At 45.2% G+C, this 16,688-nt stretch overlaps 1 protein-coding gene across 11 annotated transcripts in view; it reads left to right on the top strand.

The window, feature by feature from the left end:
- The window catches only part of ARHGEF7 (Rho guanine nucleotide exchange factor 7), a 145,276-nt gene extending 130,762 nt beyond the window's left edge, over nt 1-14,514 (top strand). For 8 of the 11 annotated variants that reach the window (XM_023217668.3, XM_023217672.3, XM_023217671.2 and 5 more), the window contains 3 exons: nt 9,586-9,685; nt 10,323-10,377; nt 11,769-14,514. In XM_023217668.3, the coding sequence (XP_023073436.2) occupies nt 9,586-9,685; nt 10,323-10,377; nt 11,769-11,891 (278 nt within the window). In that variant the 3' untranslated portion in view covers nt 11,892-14,514. Of the gene's footprint in view, nt 1-1,304; nt 2,868-9,585; nt 9,686-10,322; nt 10,378-11,768 lie in introns of those variants that run through there. The other 3 variants (XM_023217676.3, XM_023217677.2, XM_023217675.3) reach the window with 2 other exon arrangements.
- The last annotated feature ends 2,174 nt before the right edge of the window (nt 14,515-16,688 follow it).

Raw genomic sequence — 16,688 nt, 5'->3', positions numbered from 1 at the left:
AACCGAACACTCAAAACTAGGGAGTGATGGGAGCAATTGCTCGTTTGTGCAGGGAAGTTGGTACACTTAAGATGCTTGGAAATGGGATCATAATGAAAGCAGCTCTTTTTACATTAAATGCTTAGTAAAACGGGTTTTAGAAGGATAATACATTTTACCTAAAATGCAGCTCTGTTCAGTACACACATCTGGATGCCAAGAAGATTTTGTAAATCAAACTTCCTTGAAACTGATTTCTAACTCCAGGAAGTAACGGCCCTCACAGCCGGTTATGACGTAGTTCTTGCAGTCTGGGAACAGAGGTCAGTTTGATAGACGTAGGAGCAGGGAGGGGCTGGGCTACTGTGGTTTGCCTTCACTCAGCAAGGGGCACCCCGCCTTTGCATGGAGGGAGACCCTGGCAGCCCGGCCTGCCTCTCAGCCCAGGTGCCTGGCCGTGGGCAGTGCTCATAGTTGCCGGCCACTCATGATTATTTCTCTCCTGCCATGTTGTGCCACTTCCTCTGTCATTTTCCTTTTAACACTGGGGTATTGCCAGTTCACGTCTCTCTTCCTGACAGCAGAGGGTCTGCACTGGGGTGGCCGGCATTGCCAGCAGACCCAGCTTCCCACTGCACCCTGCCTGCGGGCTAAGCTCTGGCGTGCCCTGGGAGCAGAGGGTGGGTTCTGGGGCTGTGGGCCCTGGCCAGTCCTTTTCTGCCCTCTGAGTTCTCACAGTGGTTGTTGATTGATCAGGTAAGTCCAGACCCACTCTCAGATTTATGGTCTTGGCAAAGCGACAACTGAAGAAACCCGTCAGAAATCCTTTGAAATTATTTTGCGTTTGACACATCTGTTTATTGATAGGAAACAATTTTTAATTAGCCATATAAATGATACCTTTCCCAAATGATGTCCTAAATGAGACTATTTGTTAATTGAATGTGGAATAGAATTGGTTAATTGCCTCATGTCTATAGAATCATCTTTTGGGCATGGGTATAATTTGTAAAAGATTTCTTAAACGAGGGCTTTAGAGCAATATCTTTTTTTAAAAGAGCAGTTTGGAAACATTGTATATTAATTAGGCTTAATTAGATAATAATCGATCTAGTGTATTCTAAGAGTTTTGCTAAGTTTGTTATTGAAACCCAGCCATATGTAAGGAGAAACATGCATTGTTGCCAATTTTTAACAATATTTTCTCTTTTCCTTCTCTTCCCATCACCTTTTGCTTTTGTTCCATGTTTTGGTTGTGGCTCTTCCTGTCGTTCTCCTCCTCACCCCTTGCCTGTCACGCCTGTCCCTCCGCCCGCCCGTCTTAGCATGGCAAGGCACTGACCTGATGCATAATCACGTCTTGGCTGATGATGACCAACCAAGCCTAGACTCCTTGGGTCGTCGCAGTAGCCTTTCTCGTTTGGAGCCTTCAGACCTCTCGGAAGACTCTGACTATGACAGTATATGGACAGCCCATAGTTACAGAATGGGTTCTACATCTCGTAAGAGCTGTTGCTCATATATCTCTCACCAGAACTAATGCACTTCTGAGCTTTTCTTAACAAATGCTTGTTGTATCGCAGCCTGCTTTTCTTAGATGTTTTCTTGCTGTTCCTTGTCTCTTTTATGTGATATTTTAACAACTTTTGAGAGTGTTCCTGGTATTTCCCATTGTACTTTGTGGAGGCTTAACTGCCGATGCGAGTATACATTCGAATGACTATTGGAGGGAGGTGGTGTGTTCCCGTGAGCCTGCACCTGAGGGTGCTCTTCGTAAGGGGTAGTTGTTGTTTTATAGCTCCAAATGTTTTTTTTATTCTCAGTGTAGCAACTGTTTGATTGATTTCTGGATACAGCTGTATGAACACTTTTCTATTTTATACTGAAATCACACAGGTTTGCGATCTAAGTGCCAGAACCATGGAGGAGACTCTGGCCTTATCTGTAAGGACCTAAATTTTTTAAGTACTGTGAACACTGATGAAGTAGTTGTGGAGAGATGAGAAGAATCCATGCAGCAAAGGTGCTGTGAGCCCAGTTCCAACAGCTGTGTTCTGGTAATTGTGCCAAACAGCATGTGGGCTCTGGGCCTTGGCAGGTGCACAGACGGGCGGGCGTCACATGTATTCAGAGCTTGTCTCCACCTCAAGGCTCTGTGCTCTTCCATGTGCTGCGTTGTGGCCATGAAGTGGGAGCTCTCCTTTCCAAAGGCAGAGCTTACTGTCGTGGCTCAGATGTTCACTCTCATCTTCGCCCCAAACTTCCCTGAATTGCAATGATTTCTGTTATATGGCACTTAGCAAGCCTACACCACTCTATAGTAAAAACTCTACACTAAAAGTTTAAAGCCCAAAATCTGAAGCATTCAGCCTCTGCAAGTGTAGACTACTAGACTGTATCTGGAGAGGCATTTGGAATACTTAAAAAGTCAAGTGCTGTGGCTTCAGTCCCCCCGGCTCCCCACCCCTGACATCCATATTTAACGTTGTCTGGAAGAGCCATGGACACATCCTTGTTTTCAGCAACCAGCTGCAGTGAAACTCCGTTTACAGCAACCCCATGCCTCGTTGTAATGGGATATCGAAGTTCATTGAAGAATTACTAGGTTGCCATGTAGCTCACTTACTTAAAAAAAAAAAAATCTCCCCCATTTTCCTGGGATTTGTTGTAAGGAGTTTTCACTGGCCTCACTTAGACCAATTTCTGCTTCAAAAAGAACTGAATGTGACCTGTTGCATTCAGTTGTGGCATCAAATCCACATCGAGTCATTGCTTGAGGGGCCAAACTGTGTTCTCTCCCATGCACGCTCTATTTGGTGTTAAAATGGAACCTTGCGGTTGTGTTTTAAGTATTCATTGAAACCAGCTTCAGAAAACAAGATGCCATAATAGATTGAGAATAACATTTTTTCCTTCCTCAGGGTGGCTGTAATTCCAGGTGGCCGTGATTTCTTTCCTCCGCCTCCCCCCGCCCACTCCTTCACCAAACCCACATATTCAGTGTTCTGATCTTGTTTGTGCAGAGTGAACTCTCTGATGCAGCATCAGTCTTGTCCTGGGAGCCGGGTCCTGCTGCTCAAGCCCAGAGCTGCCAGGGAGCTCCTGGCAGTAGCACGTTGTTTAGAAAGTTGGGTGGCTTCATTCAGCATGGAACGAGCTAATGGCACAGGAGTCATCAGGGCAGCTGTTAATTGCAAATATTTGTCTGTTCCCAAGTAGCTACTGAAGTGCTCATGCCATCGGAAGAGTTTGTATTTTCGTACCAATTAGTAAAAATAAGAATGTTGAGGAGCAGTCTTCTAAAATTAGTCAAAGCCCAGTGTTAATCTCCGGCAGAGATGGGGTTTATGTATGTTCAGCCAAATAGTAAATGGAATTTTTGGAGAAATAAGATAAGTACAAAGTTTCTATACTTACTGTAAGTGGATTTAGAGCGATTTTGGTTTTGTATTACATATGGTAGTCCTCTGAGTCTGGGAGCACCTTTTTGTTTGCCTCAAGACTACTCATGAGTGCATTGGCTTAGCTGCCTTTGCCTTCTCGTAGGCATGGATTGCCGGTGTCATGGGCTGTGTAGACCACAACACTCAAACACAGTTGCTGCACTCGGATTTTCCTTCAATATCAAGTATCATTTGGTTATATCTTACTGGGACATTTTCATTGATATTCTCTACACTAAAGTTACCACATTTACCATCATTCAATTTTGTACCAGTTAAAGGCATTTTGATAATGCTTTTTCTTGATGCTAAGATCACTGCAGAAGAATAACCTGACCTTTTCTTTGCATTTGTTTTGAATGTCTAACACCATTAGTTTTTGTGACCTGGTTAAGAAGTATTAGTGCCACAAGCCCGAAAAGACAGTTCTCATGTGGCAGTGGTGATGTGGCATCCAGAGGGCCAGTGTTTCTACTTTTGTGGGACTTCAGTCATGCTGATAATAGTATCTTGTGTTCATACAATTCTGTAATATTTATGTGTACAGTTAGTATTCTAATGAAAGAATGAAGAGTCTGAACTAGAAGGTAGGTTTAAGCCATCACCAGGCCTTTGCAAATGGCCTAAATGGTGTTCCCTTTGAAGTAACACTTGCCACAAGTATATAATCTATATTAATTGTGTTTTGCATAAAATTGCCAAAACACAGTAATGTGTATATAGTGGTATAAGATCTTGAAAATAATCTCTATAATTGTGCTCTTTATCTGTGAATGGGAAAAGCCATTTTTAGTAGGTGACTACCATTTGAAAAACTAAATTGGATGTATATCTGAATGTTGCATTGTATTGTACAGTATGCATATTATTGTTTGTGGTTGCATATGGCAATGAAGTGTTTGTTTTATAAAAAAAGAAAAAAAAACCTGTTATGTACAGTTGAAATAAATTTTGCATTTGCTAGCCCGTGGCTTTTAATATTTGTTACATGGGGGAGGGGAATAGCATAGTTTGCAGTTTAATATGATTTGGCTCTTCTACCTGAACGGAACATCTTCCAAAGGCAGGCAGGTGATAGATAGAACCCTTCTGTCTGCCCTGATAGAAAAGCTTGCACTCTCTTAAGTTAGCTGTGTTCTGGACAAGACAAAGTCACACCTTGTACGTTTGTGATTTCATCTCTTTCCCGTTTCTTAAGCTTTCGGTCACTGGCCGGTTTGTCTTCAGAAAGAAGCATTATTTTTTGTTTGTGTGCATAAATGGGAAAAAGCACAACTTTAAAATTGTTTTATTTAGACTGAGGCCAGTTTTTAATTTTTGTTTTATAAAGTGCTTGTCCAGCTAAGAAGAGAGTAATGAAGCAAAATAAAGGGAAAGGAAACGAAGTACCTGGTGGCAGGTACAGTGTTAGGACAAGGTGCAGACAGTAAGTGCAGAAAACTCTGTCAGCACAAGGTGGGAGTTTTCCTAAGAAAAGGAAATTAGACCCTTAGAGCCATAAATAACAAAATGGCCTAGATGACTTTTGGAGAGATCTTACTAAATCGTTTTTCTGTAAGTGTAGTCGTAGTTCGCTCCACTGTGGATGTTACTTGATTTTCAGTTGATTAGCGATGCAGATTTTAGAAAAGATAATGAATTTAAGAAGAGGAATTATCCTGCCCTGTCCTAAATCACTGGTCAGATAGACAGGTGTTCTTCTCTGATGAACTCACCCTGTTTCTAGGCGTTTGGTACAGGCAGGCCTGCACACGCATGCCTGCACACCACGCCGGTGTCTGGACTGGACAGTTGCGCTGCATTACTCCTGAAGCAGTTAGTTGTATGTCGTCAGATAAGGCCCCAGAACGGTGTCTTAACAGCCACGCGTGGCAGTCGCGAGCCGGCACTCCGGGCCCCAGGGGTTGATCACCACTGTTGCTGCTGCTGTGGCAAGTCGTCTCGTCTGTGGAATGGAAATACTGGGTTAGATCTGTGTTTCTTAAACAAAGCTCCATAGTTTTCTACAGATGTGTGACTATTTGGGGTGGGGGTGGGTCAGTGTTTCAGACATCCCTAAAATGTTAAGTTTTGTGCTCATGTTAACACACACTTGGACCAGGCTTCTCTGGATCACACCTCTGAGTGAGTGTTGCTGTGGGGTCCCAGTGCCCTCTGGGATCTCCAGTCATGTGGCGCACAGCAGCCCCTGAGAGTGGAATGCTTGCTGCAGAATTTTTCAGCCCGGGGCGGGCAGACACCGAGCATCTACAGGCACATTCTTGGGTCCTTGAGTTTGAGAAGTGCTGGATTGGTGTTAAGTATAAATTATTTCATTATATTCATGTTTTTCTTATTCCCACCTCCATATGGAAATAACCAACCAGCTGTTCTCTGTATGTGGTTATAGAAACAGACAGATTATAAGCTGATCTAGCACTTCTCAAAATGTTAGCCACAAAACCACAAGATGTTAATGATGTTTTAAAAAAAAAAAAAGTTCACTCAAATGCATTTCAGAAATGCTGAATTAAAGTTAAGCGAGTATTTTTATGGCAGACTTCATCAAAGCCTATATTGTGCTAAGGGTGCACTGTCAATCTCCAAGAAGTGTAGCCCACAGCATTTCCCGAAATGATGTGTTGTGGAACCCCTCTTACCTCCCAGAGACAAAAAAGTTTGGGAAACACAGATCTTGACTGTGCTAGAACCATGATGAATGTGTTCATGTATGTCTGAGCCTCTGTTACGATTTTAAATAAAGTGAGAGAACATTATCTGATCATTCTGCTGTTAAATTGTTTTTCCAAACTAGGTAACTCAGGGAAAAAATGTGCTACGATGCTGCTAAAAACACTTTAATAATTTCTGAGATAACTTGTTATATCTGCTTTCTAAAACATTGTTCTTTAAAGAAATAGTCAACTTATGTAAACCTGGCCAGAGAACATTTCTTTGTTGTTTTTTGAAAGGCAGTAAAAATTTTTCAATCATTTTAGAAAAACTGTATATTGAAAACTAGGCAGATTATTAGGATTGCATGATTTCTAGGCATGTTAATAATCCTCATTTACAAGCTTCCTAGTTCGCCATCAGATCCGTAAATGGCATTTTTCACATTAGTGCATTTCAGGAATCAAGCAGTACATCCTGTCTGTGATACGTTTTCCAGCTTACATTTATGTATCACTAAATCCTTCTCACATGCTTTAAGTGTAGCTGTAGAAATAAGACCTGTGCCATGCATATACAATAATTGTACCAGTTCTTACAGGCTTAATTCCTCACATTATGCTACATAATGGAAAGACTTTTACCTTTATGACCTTTATGGGTTCATCTGTTAAAAGATATTTACAAAATATAATATTTAAATCCTCAGAACAGCTCTAGAGAAGTAGATTTGTTGTGCTTTGTAAGTAATGAAATTGAGACTCAGTGCTTAAGTGATGTGCCCAGGTTAACTTTAAAGACTCACCACTAGGGGTGTCCCAGCTCTGGCTGCAGGCAGTGGACACGTGGCTCATGGCCTCACAACTCCTGTACGGAAGTCGACCCTGTGTCTGACCCATTTCTTCACAAAGTTGACATTGTGATCCTATTTTATGTTCATTCGGAAATGTTAATGCTGGAAAGAGATGATGTAAACAGGTTGTCTAGGAAGCTGGAAGAGGCAAAAATAATTGAAATCCAGAATTTAATCTGCCTGATCCACAGTTACATGACTTTTTCCAGTGTGTCTCATTAGCAAATCCATTTGAAGAAATGTGTTGCAAACAATGTGAGATACGCAAGTAATACTTTTGTGAATCTGACTCTGAAACAGTCATCAACTGTCTGGGCTCAAAGCAGGACAGCTGGATAATTGGTGGGAAAATTAGTTGACTGAAATGTGGGATCTTACCAGTGGATTTCTCTTTGCAGGGAAGAGTAAGTGAGCCATTTAATTTCTTCACATGTGGTATAAATATCGGAATCTTTATGAGTATTCTGGATTTTCTTTCATTATTTTCTGTCTTTTATTTTCTATGAAATTCTTTTTCTATATCTTTTGGGCAAATAGCACATGAATTAACGTTTTCTGGTAGGAACAAGGGTACCCTTTGCGTTTGTGTGAGAAACACTGGCAGCTTCTCCCCCTGGCTAGCACCGCACGCTCTGCTGTAATATCCCTCACACATCAGTTTCCTTCCTAAGCAGTATCTTCCCGTGTGGCCCACATGTCTCAGCAGCATTACCTGTTAGCCAGGAAGGGCCCACCACCCTCAGGGTCCTCTGCTGTGGCCTCTTGGAGCTACAAGCACAGGCACCGGGAGTGGCAGGAGTCCTCGCAGCCCAAAGGGCCGTCTCCGCCCTTGTCTCCTGGACCTGTGGAGATTCCTAGGGCTGATACTACCAGCCTAATGTTTTTAAAAACGTCTTTCTGAATCATATCTTGCAGTCCTGTCTGAATCTTCTGTCTGAAAAGTTATTCCCGAGACATCGGTCACTGTGTGTGCGGGTGGGTGGACTGGACTGTGACCCAGGGGACGCATTTGAAGAGCTGGGTCCCCGCTTCTTCCCTCCCTGACAGTGTCAGGTCTGCTGCTGCCAGCTGAGAGCACAGTGGAGACATAACAGTATGAGGGGGAGGGATGGTCGCCTTTGAAGGGTCGCCCACTTTAACGCAGACACAGGTGTGCCAGCCATGGCTTGTGACTGCATTTTCAGTGCTGCATTTGATCCTAAGATTCTGCAGTTATCCTCATTTCCCAGTATCGGTGTGGCGAGTGTCTCCGGAAGCTTGTGCCAGGTGACAGAGTGGCACTTGGTTGCTTTCCCAGGACTTAATCTTATGCCTGAGAGGATGAAGGAGCAGTGTCTTGATTTTATTCAGTCCCTGAATTTCCAGTTTCCCAGGGGTGCCATTCTGAGGGGTGGAGCAGGTTTTGCACACGCACGAGGGGCAGCACCTGGCCAGTGACCTCCAGTGCTGGTTCCTGTTGCATGCTGCTCTGAAGATAGCAGCCTTGCCCTCGCGTGTCAGGAACATCTTAGGAGCCATCTTAAGCTTTGGCATCATCCTTAACCTTGTTCCGCTCAGAGGAGCCTCAGCGTGCGGTAGAGTGCAGGTGAAGCCATTATTTAAAATCCTGTCTTCATAAAACATTCGTATTGTGTTGAGCTTTCCTGTGAAGTAAGGCTGCGTAGCACTGACACGCTTTTAGGAACACGCAAAAGGTGCAAAAGACCCAGCAAGCGCGAGCACCGTGTCCATAGTTAGCATGTCTCAAACACGCGTGTCCCTTCTTCACGGAGAAATGTTTATCACAGTACCGCTTACAGGGGTTTGTGTTCTGTGATAGAGTATAGCCTTCTGATTTGCATCTGGTGTAATTTTTCAAAAATATAAATGGTACACGTTATACTGTATGACCTTCAAGAAAATATTTTCTTTAAGGAAAGATTTTCTCCCTGCATCGTTAAATACAATTTGATTCTCTTCCTCACCTTTTAAAATGAGTATTTTGATTTCCTAATCTCTAAAGTACGTATTTTGCAACATTTATTGAGGACCTGTCTCATATAAACTCTTGTGCAGGCATTGTTTAAATGACACAAATGTTCCTCTGACATTGTGAGCAGTTTGCTTTCATTTAGAAAAATGTTTATTTTATATTTTAGGAAATATAAAGTTTTCATAAAGGACCAAATGTTATTTTTTCTAAACCATGTGCTATGATGCTGTAATATCTTGATTATTAAATGTTGCTGTAGAGTCAAATGTTTGTATTGCCAGATCTTGGATTTATAAACACTCACTGTGTATGTTCTGATAGGTCTCATATGTCTTTGCTGAAACTTTCGCAACAGTGGCTCAAAATGGGATGAATAGCCAGAGCAGTACGGTCACAACCTCTAACCTCCTCCCTGTTGAAAATGTTAAGGTTTAAACAATCCGTAATTCAGGTTTTAGAAAGGCTACAGTTTCCTTTCCTCTCTACGGCTTTGGTCATGACAAGGCCTGGGCTCAGTAGACAGGGGTGAAGAAACCTGGTAAAACGTGCCCTCCTTTAGCCTGGATGCACATTTTTAAATGCATAGTTGATAGAACTTAATATTTAAGTGATGTTGTATAGTCATTTTTCTTCATTCTGCCATGGTGTTCGCCCGAGGTTTATTGATTATTTTTTCATGATCCTAGGTTCACGCAAAGAATCTGCTCCACAAGTTTTGCTTCCAGAAGAAGAGAAAATTATAGTGGAAGAAACTAAAAGTAATGGTCAGACAGTGATAGAAGAAAAGTAAGATGTCTTCCAGTATTCTAAAGCAGGATTTGACCTCTGCAGTGGGGTAGTAGAGTTCAGACAGCTCCCTGAGGGCGGGGGTGTGGCTTCAGAAGCTTCACTTTTTTCTTTATTTCTTTTTCCCTTTGAGGCGGAGTGTCACTCTTGTCACCCAGGCTGGAGTGCAATGGTGCAGTCTCAGCTCACTGCAACCTCTGCCTCCCAGGTTCAAGCAATTCTCCTGCCTCAGCCTCCCAAGTAGCTGGGATTACAGGCCTGCGCCACCATGCCTAATTTTTGTATTTTTAGTAGAGACAAGGTTTCATCCTTTTGGCCAGGCTGGTCTCCAACTCCTGACCTCAGGTGATCTGCCCACTTCGGCCTCCCCAAGTGCTGGGATTACAGGTGTGAGCCACTGTGCCTAGCCAGAAGCTTCAGTTTTAAAATGTCTTCATAGACTGAAGCTGCCCTTGACTAGGCTTGAACCTGCCGTGCACAGAGGTTGACAGTTTTTAGTTGTGAATGTAGACAGTACACAGGTAAGGCAGGGCAGCCCTGTGTCCTCCACTCAGCACCGTAGTGTCTCCTGGTAAGTTTCTGTGTGTCCTCTCCATGCCTCACCCTGTTGACGCGTGTGCTCTGTTTCCTGTTTCAGGAGTCTTGTGGATACCGTATATGCGTTAAAGGATGAAGTTCAAGAATTAAGACAGGTACGTCATTATCCATCTTTCAATCTTTTTTTTTTTTTTTTTTCAAATGGGAGAAAAGAAAACGATACTAAAATAAGCTGGCCGGGTGTGGTGGCTCACACCTGTAATCCCAGCACTTTAGGAGGCCATGGTGGGCAGATCACCTGAGGTCAGGAGTTCAAGACCAACCTCACCAGCATGGCAAAAGCCAATCTCTACTGAAAATACGAAAATTAGCTGGGCGTGGCAGCAGGTGCCTGTAACCCCAGCTACTTGGGAGGCTAAGGCAGGAGAATCACTTGAACCCAGGAGGCGGAGGTTGCAGTGAGCCGAGATCGTGCCACTGCACTCCAGCCTGAGCGACAGAGTGAGACTCCGTCTCATATAAAAATGGAAAGCTGATTGTGCATAAGCAAAAACTAAAAGGAGGTCGCGTCTTTGAGAAGTCCAGCAGATAAAACAATTGGTTGTCTATAAAGTGACTTGTTTAAACTCTTTTTTTTTTTTTTTTAACAATACTGATTTTGATGTCATAAACCATTGCAAATTCTGTTGGAAGAATAATTTAAAATAGCAAAAGTTCTGTCTGGTGACAAATCCTGCAAGGGGCTCTGAGATTAGCCTCTGCCACAGCATGGTCCTTGGCTCCCGAAGCCAGTTTAGCGAGCCAGACGTGGTGACTAACCAAGGGTGTTCTGGTCAGTGCCCAGAATGTGAGTATGAGTGGCTTTGGTGCCCTGCCCAGCTAGGCAAGGGAAGGTTGGGGTGTTCTTTTGGCCGAGGAACGGCCTGAGAAGAGTTGTGGTCTGGGATAGAGAGCCGAGAGCAAGTTGCCGTGTGGAACTGGACTTGAGCTCTGCATTCTAAGCAGTGTCCGCAGGGCTTCCAGGTACTGCTTTGCTTGGCTGGCAGGCTTCCGTGTTCACGCTTTGCCCCAGGTGGCAGCAGGCTTCCGTTTGTGCCTGCCTCCTGCGTCTGAGACATGCCTGGGTTCAGTGGCACAGAGCAGGTGCTTGCCCACTTGCTCCCGCACCCGTCAGTGGCTGTTACTTCCAGTCCTTTCTGTAACTCTGGAAGGTGGTTATAAATGGACAGAAAGGCTGGATAGGAGCTGTCTCGTCTGCAGGTTCCAGCCATTTTCTTACGTATGTTCTATAGAGATTCATTCATGGCCTTAATAAGAGCCATTAGGACCATTTCCATCCCGGGAGCGGCAGCATAGTCAGGAGCACTGCTGCCACCCTGTCCAGGTGGTTGAACTTTGCGGACCCCCATGACCTCACAGCCCATAGGCAGCTCACGTGGGATTTCATGAGTCGAGGCCTTAGCTCCTCAGGGATACCCATCTGGGGAAAGGAAGCCCTATGCAATGCCAAAGATAGTGAACATACTGTGGTCTGCTTAATTTACAGGACAACAAAAAGATGAAGAAATCTCTAGAGGAAGAACAGAGAGCCCGCAAAGACCTAGAGAAGCTGGTGAGGAAAGTCCTGAAGAACATGAACGATCCTGCCTGGGACGAGACCAATCTATAAGGGATGTCCTTAGTTCTGTCGATGACCAGTTCTGAGGTGAAGCTGGGCACCCCGACCCATGTCGGGGTGCACTCAGGACCACAGGGCAGGGCTGGGTGGGGCACCACCTTGCTCTCTGTACATAGAAAAGCTGGAGCTTATTCTGCGAATGGAGACGATCAAACCATGACTGATGAATCCAGACAGAGGGGATTGACTCTGAGGACCTGAGCTGCGTCAGTCCCACTCTGTGAACATCTCAGTTACCTCATTCTGCAATAAGTTCAGTGACTGACTAAAAGTCTTGTTTTTCAAGACTTTGAACTGAATATATAAATATTATATATACATGTTTTCTTGTAAATATCCCATTTTGAATGCATACCCATGGTGGTTCTGTCCGGGCTAATCCCCATGCTAGAATGTCCTTTCCAGCTACGTGAGTAAGAAATCCCATGCCCGCACCCACCGGAAGCGGAAGCCTGGTGGATGCCTGGTTTGTTCTGCAGCACCAGGACCTCCACCGTGCTGTGACAGCACCCCCCATATCGGTATTTCTGAATAACCTTATTTATACCTGCAGAGATACACGTCAGTCCCATTCGGAAGTCTCCTCTTAAAGCAGCGTTCCAGTCCCAGACCTGCGGGGTTCCGAGGGCAGCTTGCTGGTTGACAGACTCAGTCTTGACCTCAAGGAAGGCCCATACGGTACCGCTGCATCCACCTAGAGGTGTTTGCTCTTGTCCGCTGTCTGAGTACTGTGATTCTCAGATGGATTTGCTGTGTTTTGGGAGATGACACAGACGTTTCTGTACAGGCTCGTTCAGTAACAACAAAATACACTGTTTTGTCTTCCCTTAAAGAGAGCTCTTACTAGAACCTGTAAATAGAATGTATTATTTATTGTAGGTCACTGCAGCTGACGAGAACAGATGGAGGCCGTGCTCCAGACTGATACTGATGGATGGAGCTTTGCGGTCAGGCCAGCCTCATCCCGAGGTCTGCTCCACCACTGGCTGCAGCCAGCAGGCTTCAGTGCTCACCGAAAGTAAAATCCCCTCCCTCAGCAAGAATAAAGCAATATACACCTTAGGTTCCACTGAGTAACGTGGCGTAAGCAGGGAACGTTTCCCCCACTGGGTTCCAGTGCAGAGGAGACGAGGGAAGCCCGTCCTCACCGCGGCTTGCTGGGCCCAGGCTGGCACTGGAAAGCCCGTGCGATCCTGGGCAGGAAGCCCAGCTCGTGGGGCAGGTTTTCGCTCTGCTTCAGCAATAAATAAGGGTGACCATAGGGACTTTGCTTTTGGTTTCCCTTCCCGTGAAGAGGTTGGTTTTAAAGTGAGATACACTTTTCCGTAGAACAAGTGTTCTGTCTTTAAAAACCAAAGTGACAACGCCATGGATTACTGGTCTCAGAACAGCTCATTTTGCATCAGATTTGACTTTCTGATTTTCTGTCTATTGGCCAAATTGCCCTTTAACTGCACCTGAATCCTTTGGATACTGATGCCTTTGAGCTGGGCACCTTGGGAGAGTGTTCTGTTACTGTTTACGGTTCTTCCTTGCCCTTGCTAATTACAGTCTCTGGTGCCCAGCAAGCCCCCTTCCTGCTTCCTTCCCTGACTCTGGTCACGGGGTCTGCCTGGGCTCAGCATGGACCTGACCCGTGCTTGCAGAACCTGGCCTCACCTGGACTTCTCACTAGGATTGCCAGCTTCCTCAACTTAGCAGATTATTCACTCATGCAGGCACAAGCAAAGATCAACACTTGCTGTTTTGGTAAGCTTGAGTTTTACAAGTTATTTTTTGGTGATGCGTAAGACATTGCAGTGGGAAACCATTCAACTTGAGTGTATTGGAGTTTGCTGTTGTAGCAGGTTTTAACTCAGGAACACCTCTCCTCTGATCTCTGCCCCTCTGCCGGGAGGCGACGTTAGCCGTCCTCTCGGAGCCGGTAGCGTTGCTGTCCGAGTCCCCAGGACGGATCTCCTGCAGACCTGCCTTAATGCTCAGATCGAAGTATTTCACAAGAATACTTGTGTTTTTAACAGCCCTTCCCCTGGACGGTGCGGCCGCGAGGGCCTCCTGTTACTGCATTGCCTTTTCTTTCTGTGGATCCAGTATCTTCCTCGGCTTTTTAGGGAGCAGGAAAAATGTGTCTGAGAGCAAGTCTTTAAAAACCCGCCCTGTTGTATATAACTGTATCTGTTTCACCGTGTGACCTCCCGAGGGGGTGGGAACCTGATCTAAACATTTAAAGGGGCCACAATCTGCCCGAGGGTTACCCCTTTGCTCTCACCTTGTATGGATGAGGAGATGAAGCCATTTCTTATCCTGTAGATGTGAAGCACTTTCAGTTTTCAGCGATGTTGGAATGTAGCACCCGAAGCTCGTTCCTTCACACTCGGTTGCGTCTGTGCTTGTCCACACGCGCTGGGCGCCTGGGCCTTGAATACCTGCCCTGGTTGTGTGGACTCCTTAATGCCAATCATTTCTTCACTTCTCTGGGGCCCCCAGGGCGCCCGTGGACAAGTGTGGAGAAACTCCTAATTTAAATGTCACAGACAATGTCCTAGTGTTGACTACTACAATGTTGATGCTACACTGCTGTAATTATTAAACGGATTATTTTTCTTATGTCACAGAATGTGTCGCTTCATCTTCTTTGATGTGTTTTCTGTGTGCTTGTTAGCTTTACAGTTTCTTTGGGCTGTTTCAGATTTGAAAATTCTGTCTTCGATACTGGAAGATAACATGTTTCCTTTAAAGTCTAGAGTTTGAGAAATTTTGAATATTTTTTTTTTTTTTTTTTGAGACGGAGTCTCGCTCTGTCGCCTGGGCTGGAATGCAGTGGCCGGGCCTCAGCTCACTGCAAGCTCCGCCTCCCAGATTCACGCCATTCTCCTCCCTCAGCCTCCCAAGTAGCTGGGACTACAGGCGCCCGCCACCTCGCCCGGCTAGTTTTTTGTATTTTTTAGTAGAGATGGGGTTTCACCGTGTTAGCCAGGATGGTCTCGATCTCCTGACCTTGTGATCCGCCCGTCTTGGCCTCCCAAAGTGCTGGGATTACAGGCTTGAGCCACCGCGCCCGGCCTTGAAGATTTTTTTTTAAAGACAAGGAAAAAACACTGGAAGTCTTACGAACAAAAACTAAAGTAACGGGTCACGGTGGTAGGCACAGCCCCCAGGTCCTCGCCCATGCCCGGAAGAATGGCCTGCATTCTGGAGGGCGTTCAGGACAGCGTTTTGTGAAGCGAAACTTCCTTGAAGGTATCTGTGGGGTCCCTTTTAGGAGCTGTCACAAGACAAAAGGAAATCGCTCGTGTGTGTCCTCATGTGGCGGTGGCGCAAACGAGGGTGTCTTCCGGAAGGGTGGCTGGGAGGACCGAGTGGGGTCCCCTGTCCGTGGTCCGTATACCTGGCTCAGGTGTGTCCACAGCTCCGCTGCATGCCATTTCAGCCAGCCAGAGGTCAGGCAGCCACACACGCAGTGCCCAGCCAACTGGCTTACTGTAGGAGCTCAAAGGAAGTCAGGATCTGCACTTTCAAGGAGTTTAATCATTTCAGGCTAAAACAAGGAGGCGTTCAAAAATCCATTTCTTTTGGTTTGCATTGTGACAAGAACGTGTGATGCATAAGACACCTAATGTGAAGTGTTCGTCTTATTGGTGGAGTAGGTAGGCATTTGTACTTGGTACCTCACCAATAATTAAAAACTAGCGTGTGCCTGAGCCATGTATACTGATTTTTAACTGTACACTTTAAAAATTTAAGGGTATACTGGGCCATGTATACTTTATTTTCTTGCATAACTGTTTAATTTTTCCCATAAGCAGGTATTATTTTCCTAATTAAAAACTAGCATGTGCCAGAGTTTTTAATTGTGAAAACAATACCTGTTTATAGGGAAAATTGAAACAGTATGCCAGGATATAAAGTAAAAAGCTTGTATTCCACCTCCCAGTGCCCTGACCCTGTTCCCCAGAAGTAGCTCTTGTTCTGTGTCCAGGTTCTTCTGTTCATTCTTCTGGCCAAATGCCAGCGTGTGGTGTCTGTGTTTAACTTTTTTTCCCAGCAAGCGAGGTTGCACTAAGTATATTCTTTCCCAGCTTGCCTCTTTGAGCCTTGTCTTAGGTATCTTTCCATATGGGTGTATGTGGTTCGAACCCTTCATGGTTTTTGACCACTGCCTAAATACTCCCCTGATTGAATGCACTGCAGTTTGTCACCTATGAGTGGATATTTGGGAGGGAGCAGCCACTATTGCAGAAACACTCTACTGAATATCCTTATGTATACAGCTGTGCAACTGCACTGCACATGCAGCTCAATGATTAACTTCTGGGAATGTCTGTGCGTTTTTAAGTTTGATAGAATTTGCCATATTTTTACGATGTGTTGGAAATGACGACCTTGGCAGTTGTACAGTTCTAGTTTCTCAGAAGGAATGGGGTCATGTTGGCAGGGGAAGCATGCTCTTCGTTGCGATGCCTTCTCATGGAAGCCGCTGACTCCAAAACATGCCCTTCATGATCGACGCCTTCCCAGGGAAGCTGCTGCCCTCCCATGAGCATGGCTTTGGAAGTGGGGAAGACTGGGGTGGGTGGTTCTTTCCTGTGCCAGGCTCCTTGCTCATCTTTCTAAGGCATATCGAACTCGCCCTTGTCTAGGGTCATGACCTCTTGCCTAGCCTGGCCCCTTCCGCTCCACGCTGCTCTAAAACATGGGCGAGTGGGCGGGGCCTTGTCTAGGGTCATGACCTCCTGCCTAGCCTGGCCCCTTCCGCTCCACGCTGCTCTAAAACATGGGCGAGTGGGC

Source organism: Piliocolobus tephrosceles, chromosome X, assembly GCF_002776525.5.
Source record: "Piliocolobus tephrosceles isolate RC106 chromosome X, ASM277652v3, whole genome shotgun sequence".
In the NCBI taxonomy this organism is placed as follows: Eukaryota; Metazoa; Chordata; class Mammalia; order Primates; family Cercopithecidae; genus Piliocolobus; species Piliocolobus tephrosceles.
The sequence above is the reverse complement of the archived record's forward strand: the minus strand, read 5'-3'. Positions and strand labels throughout refer to the sequence as shown.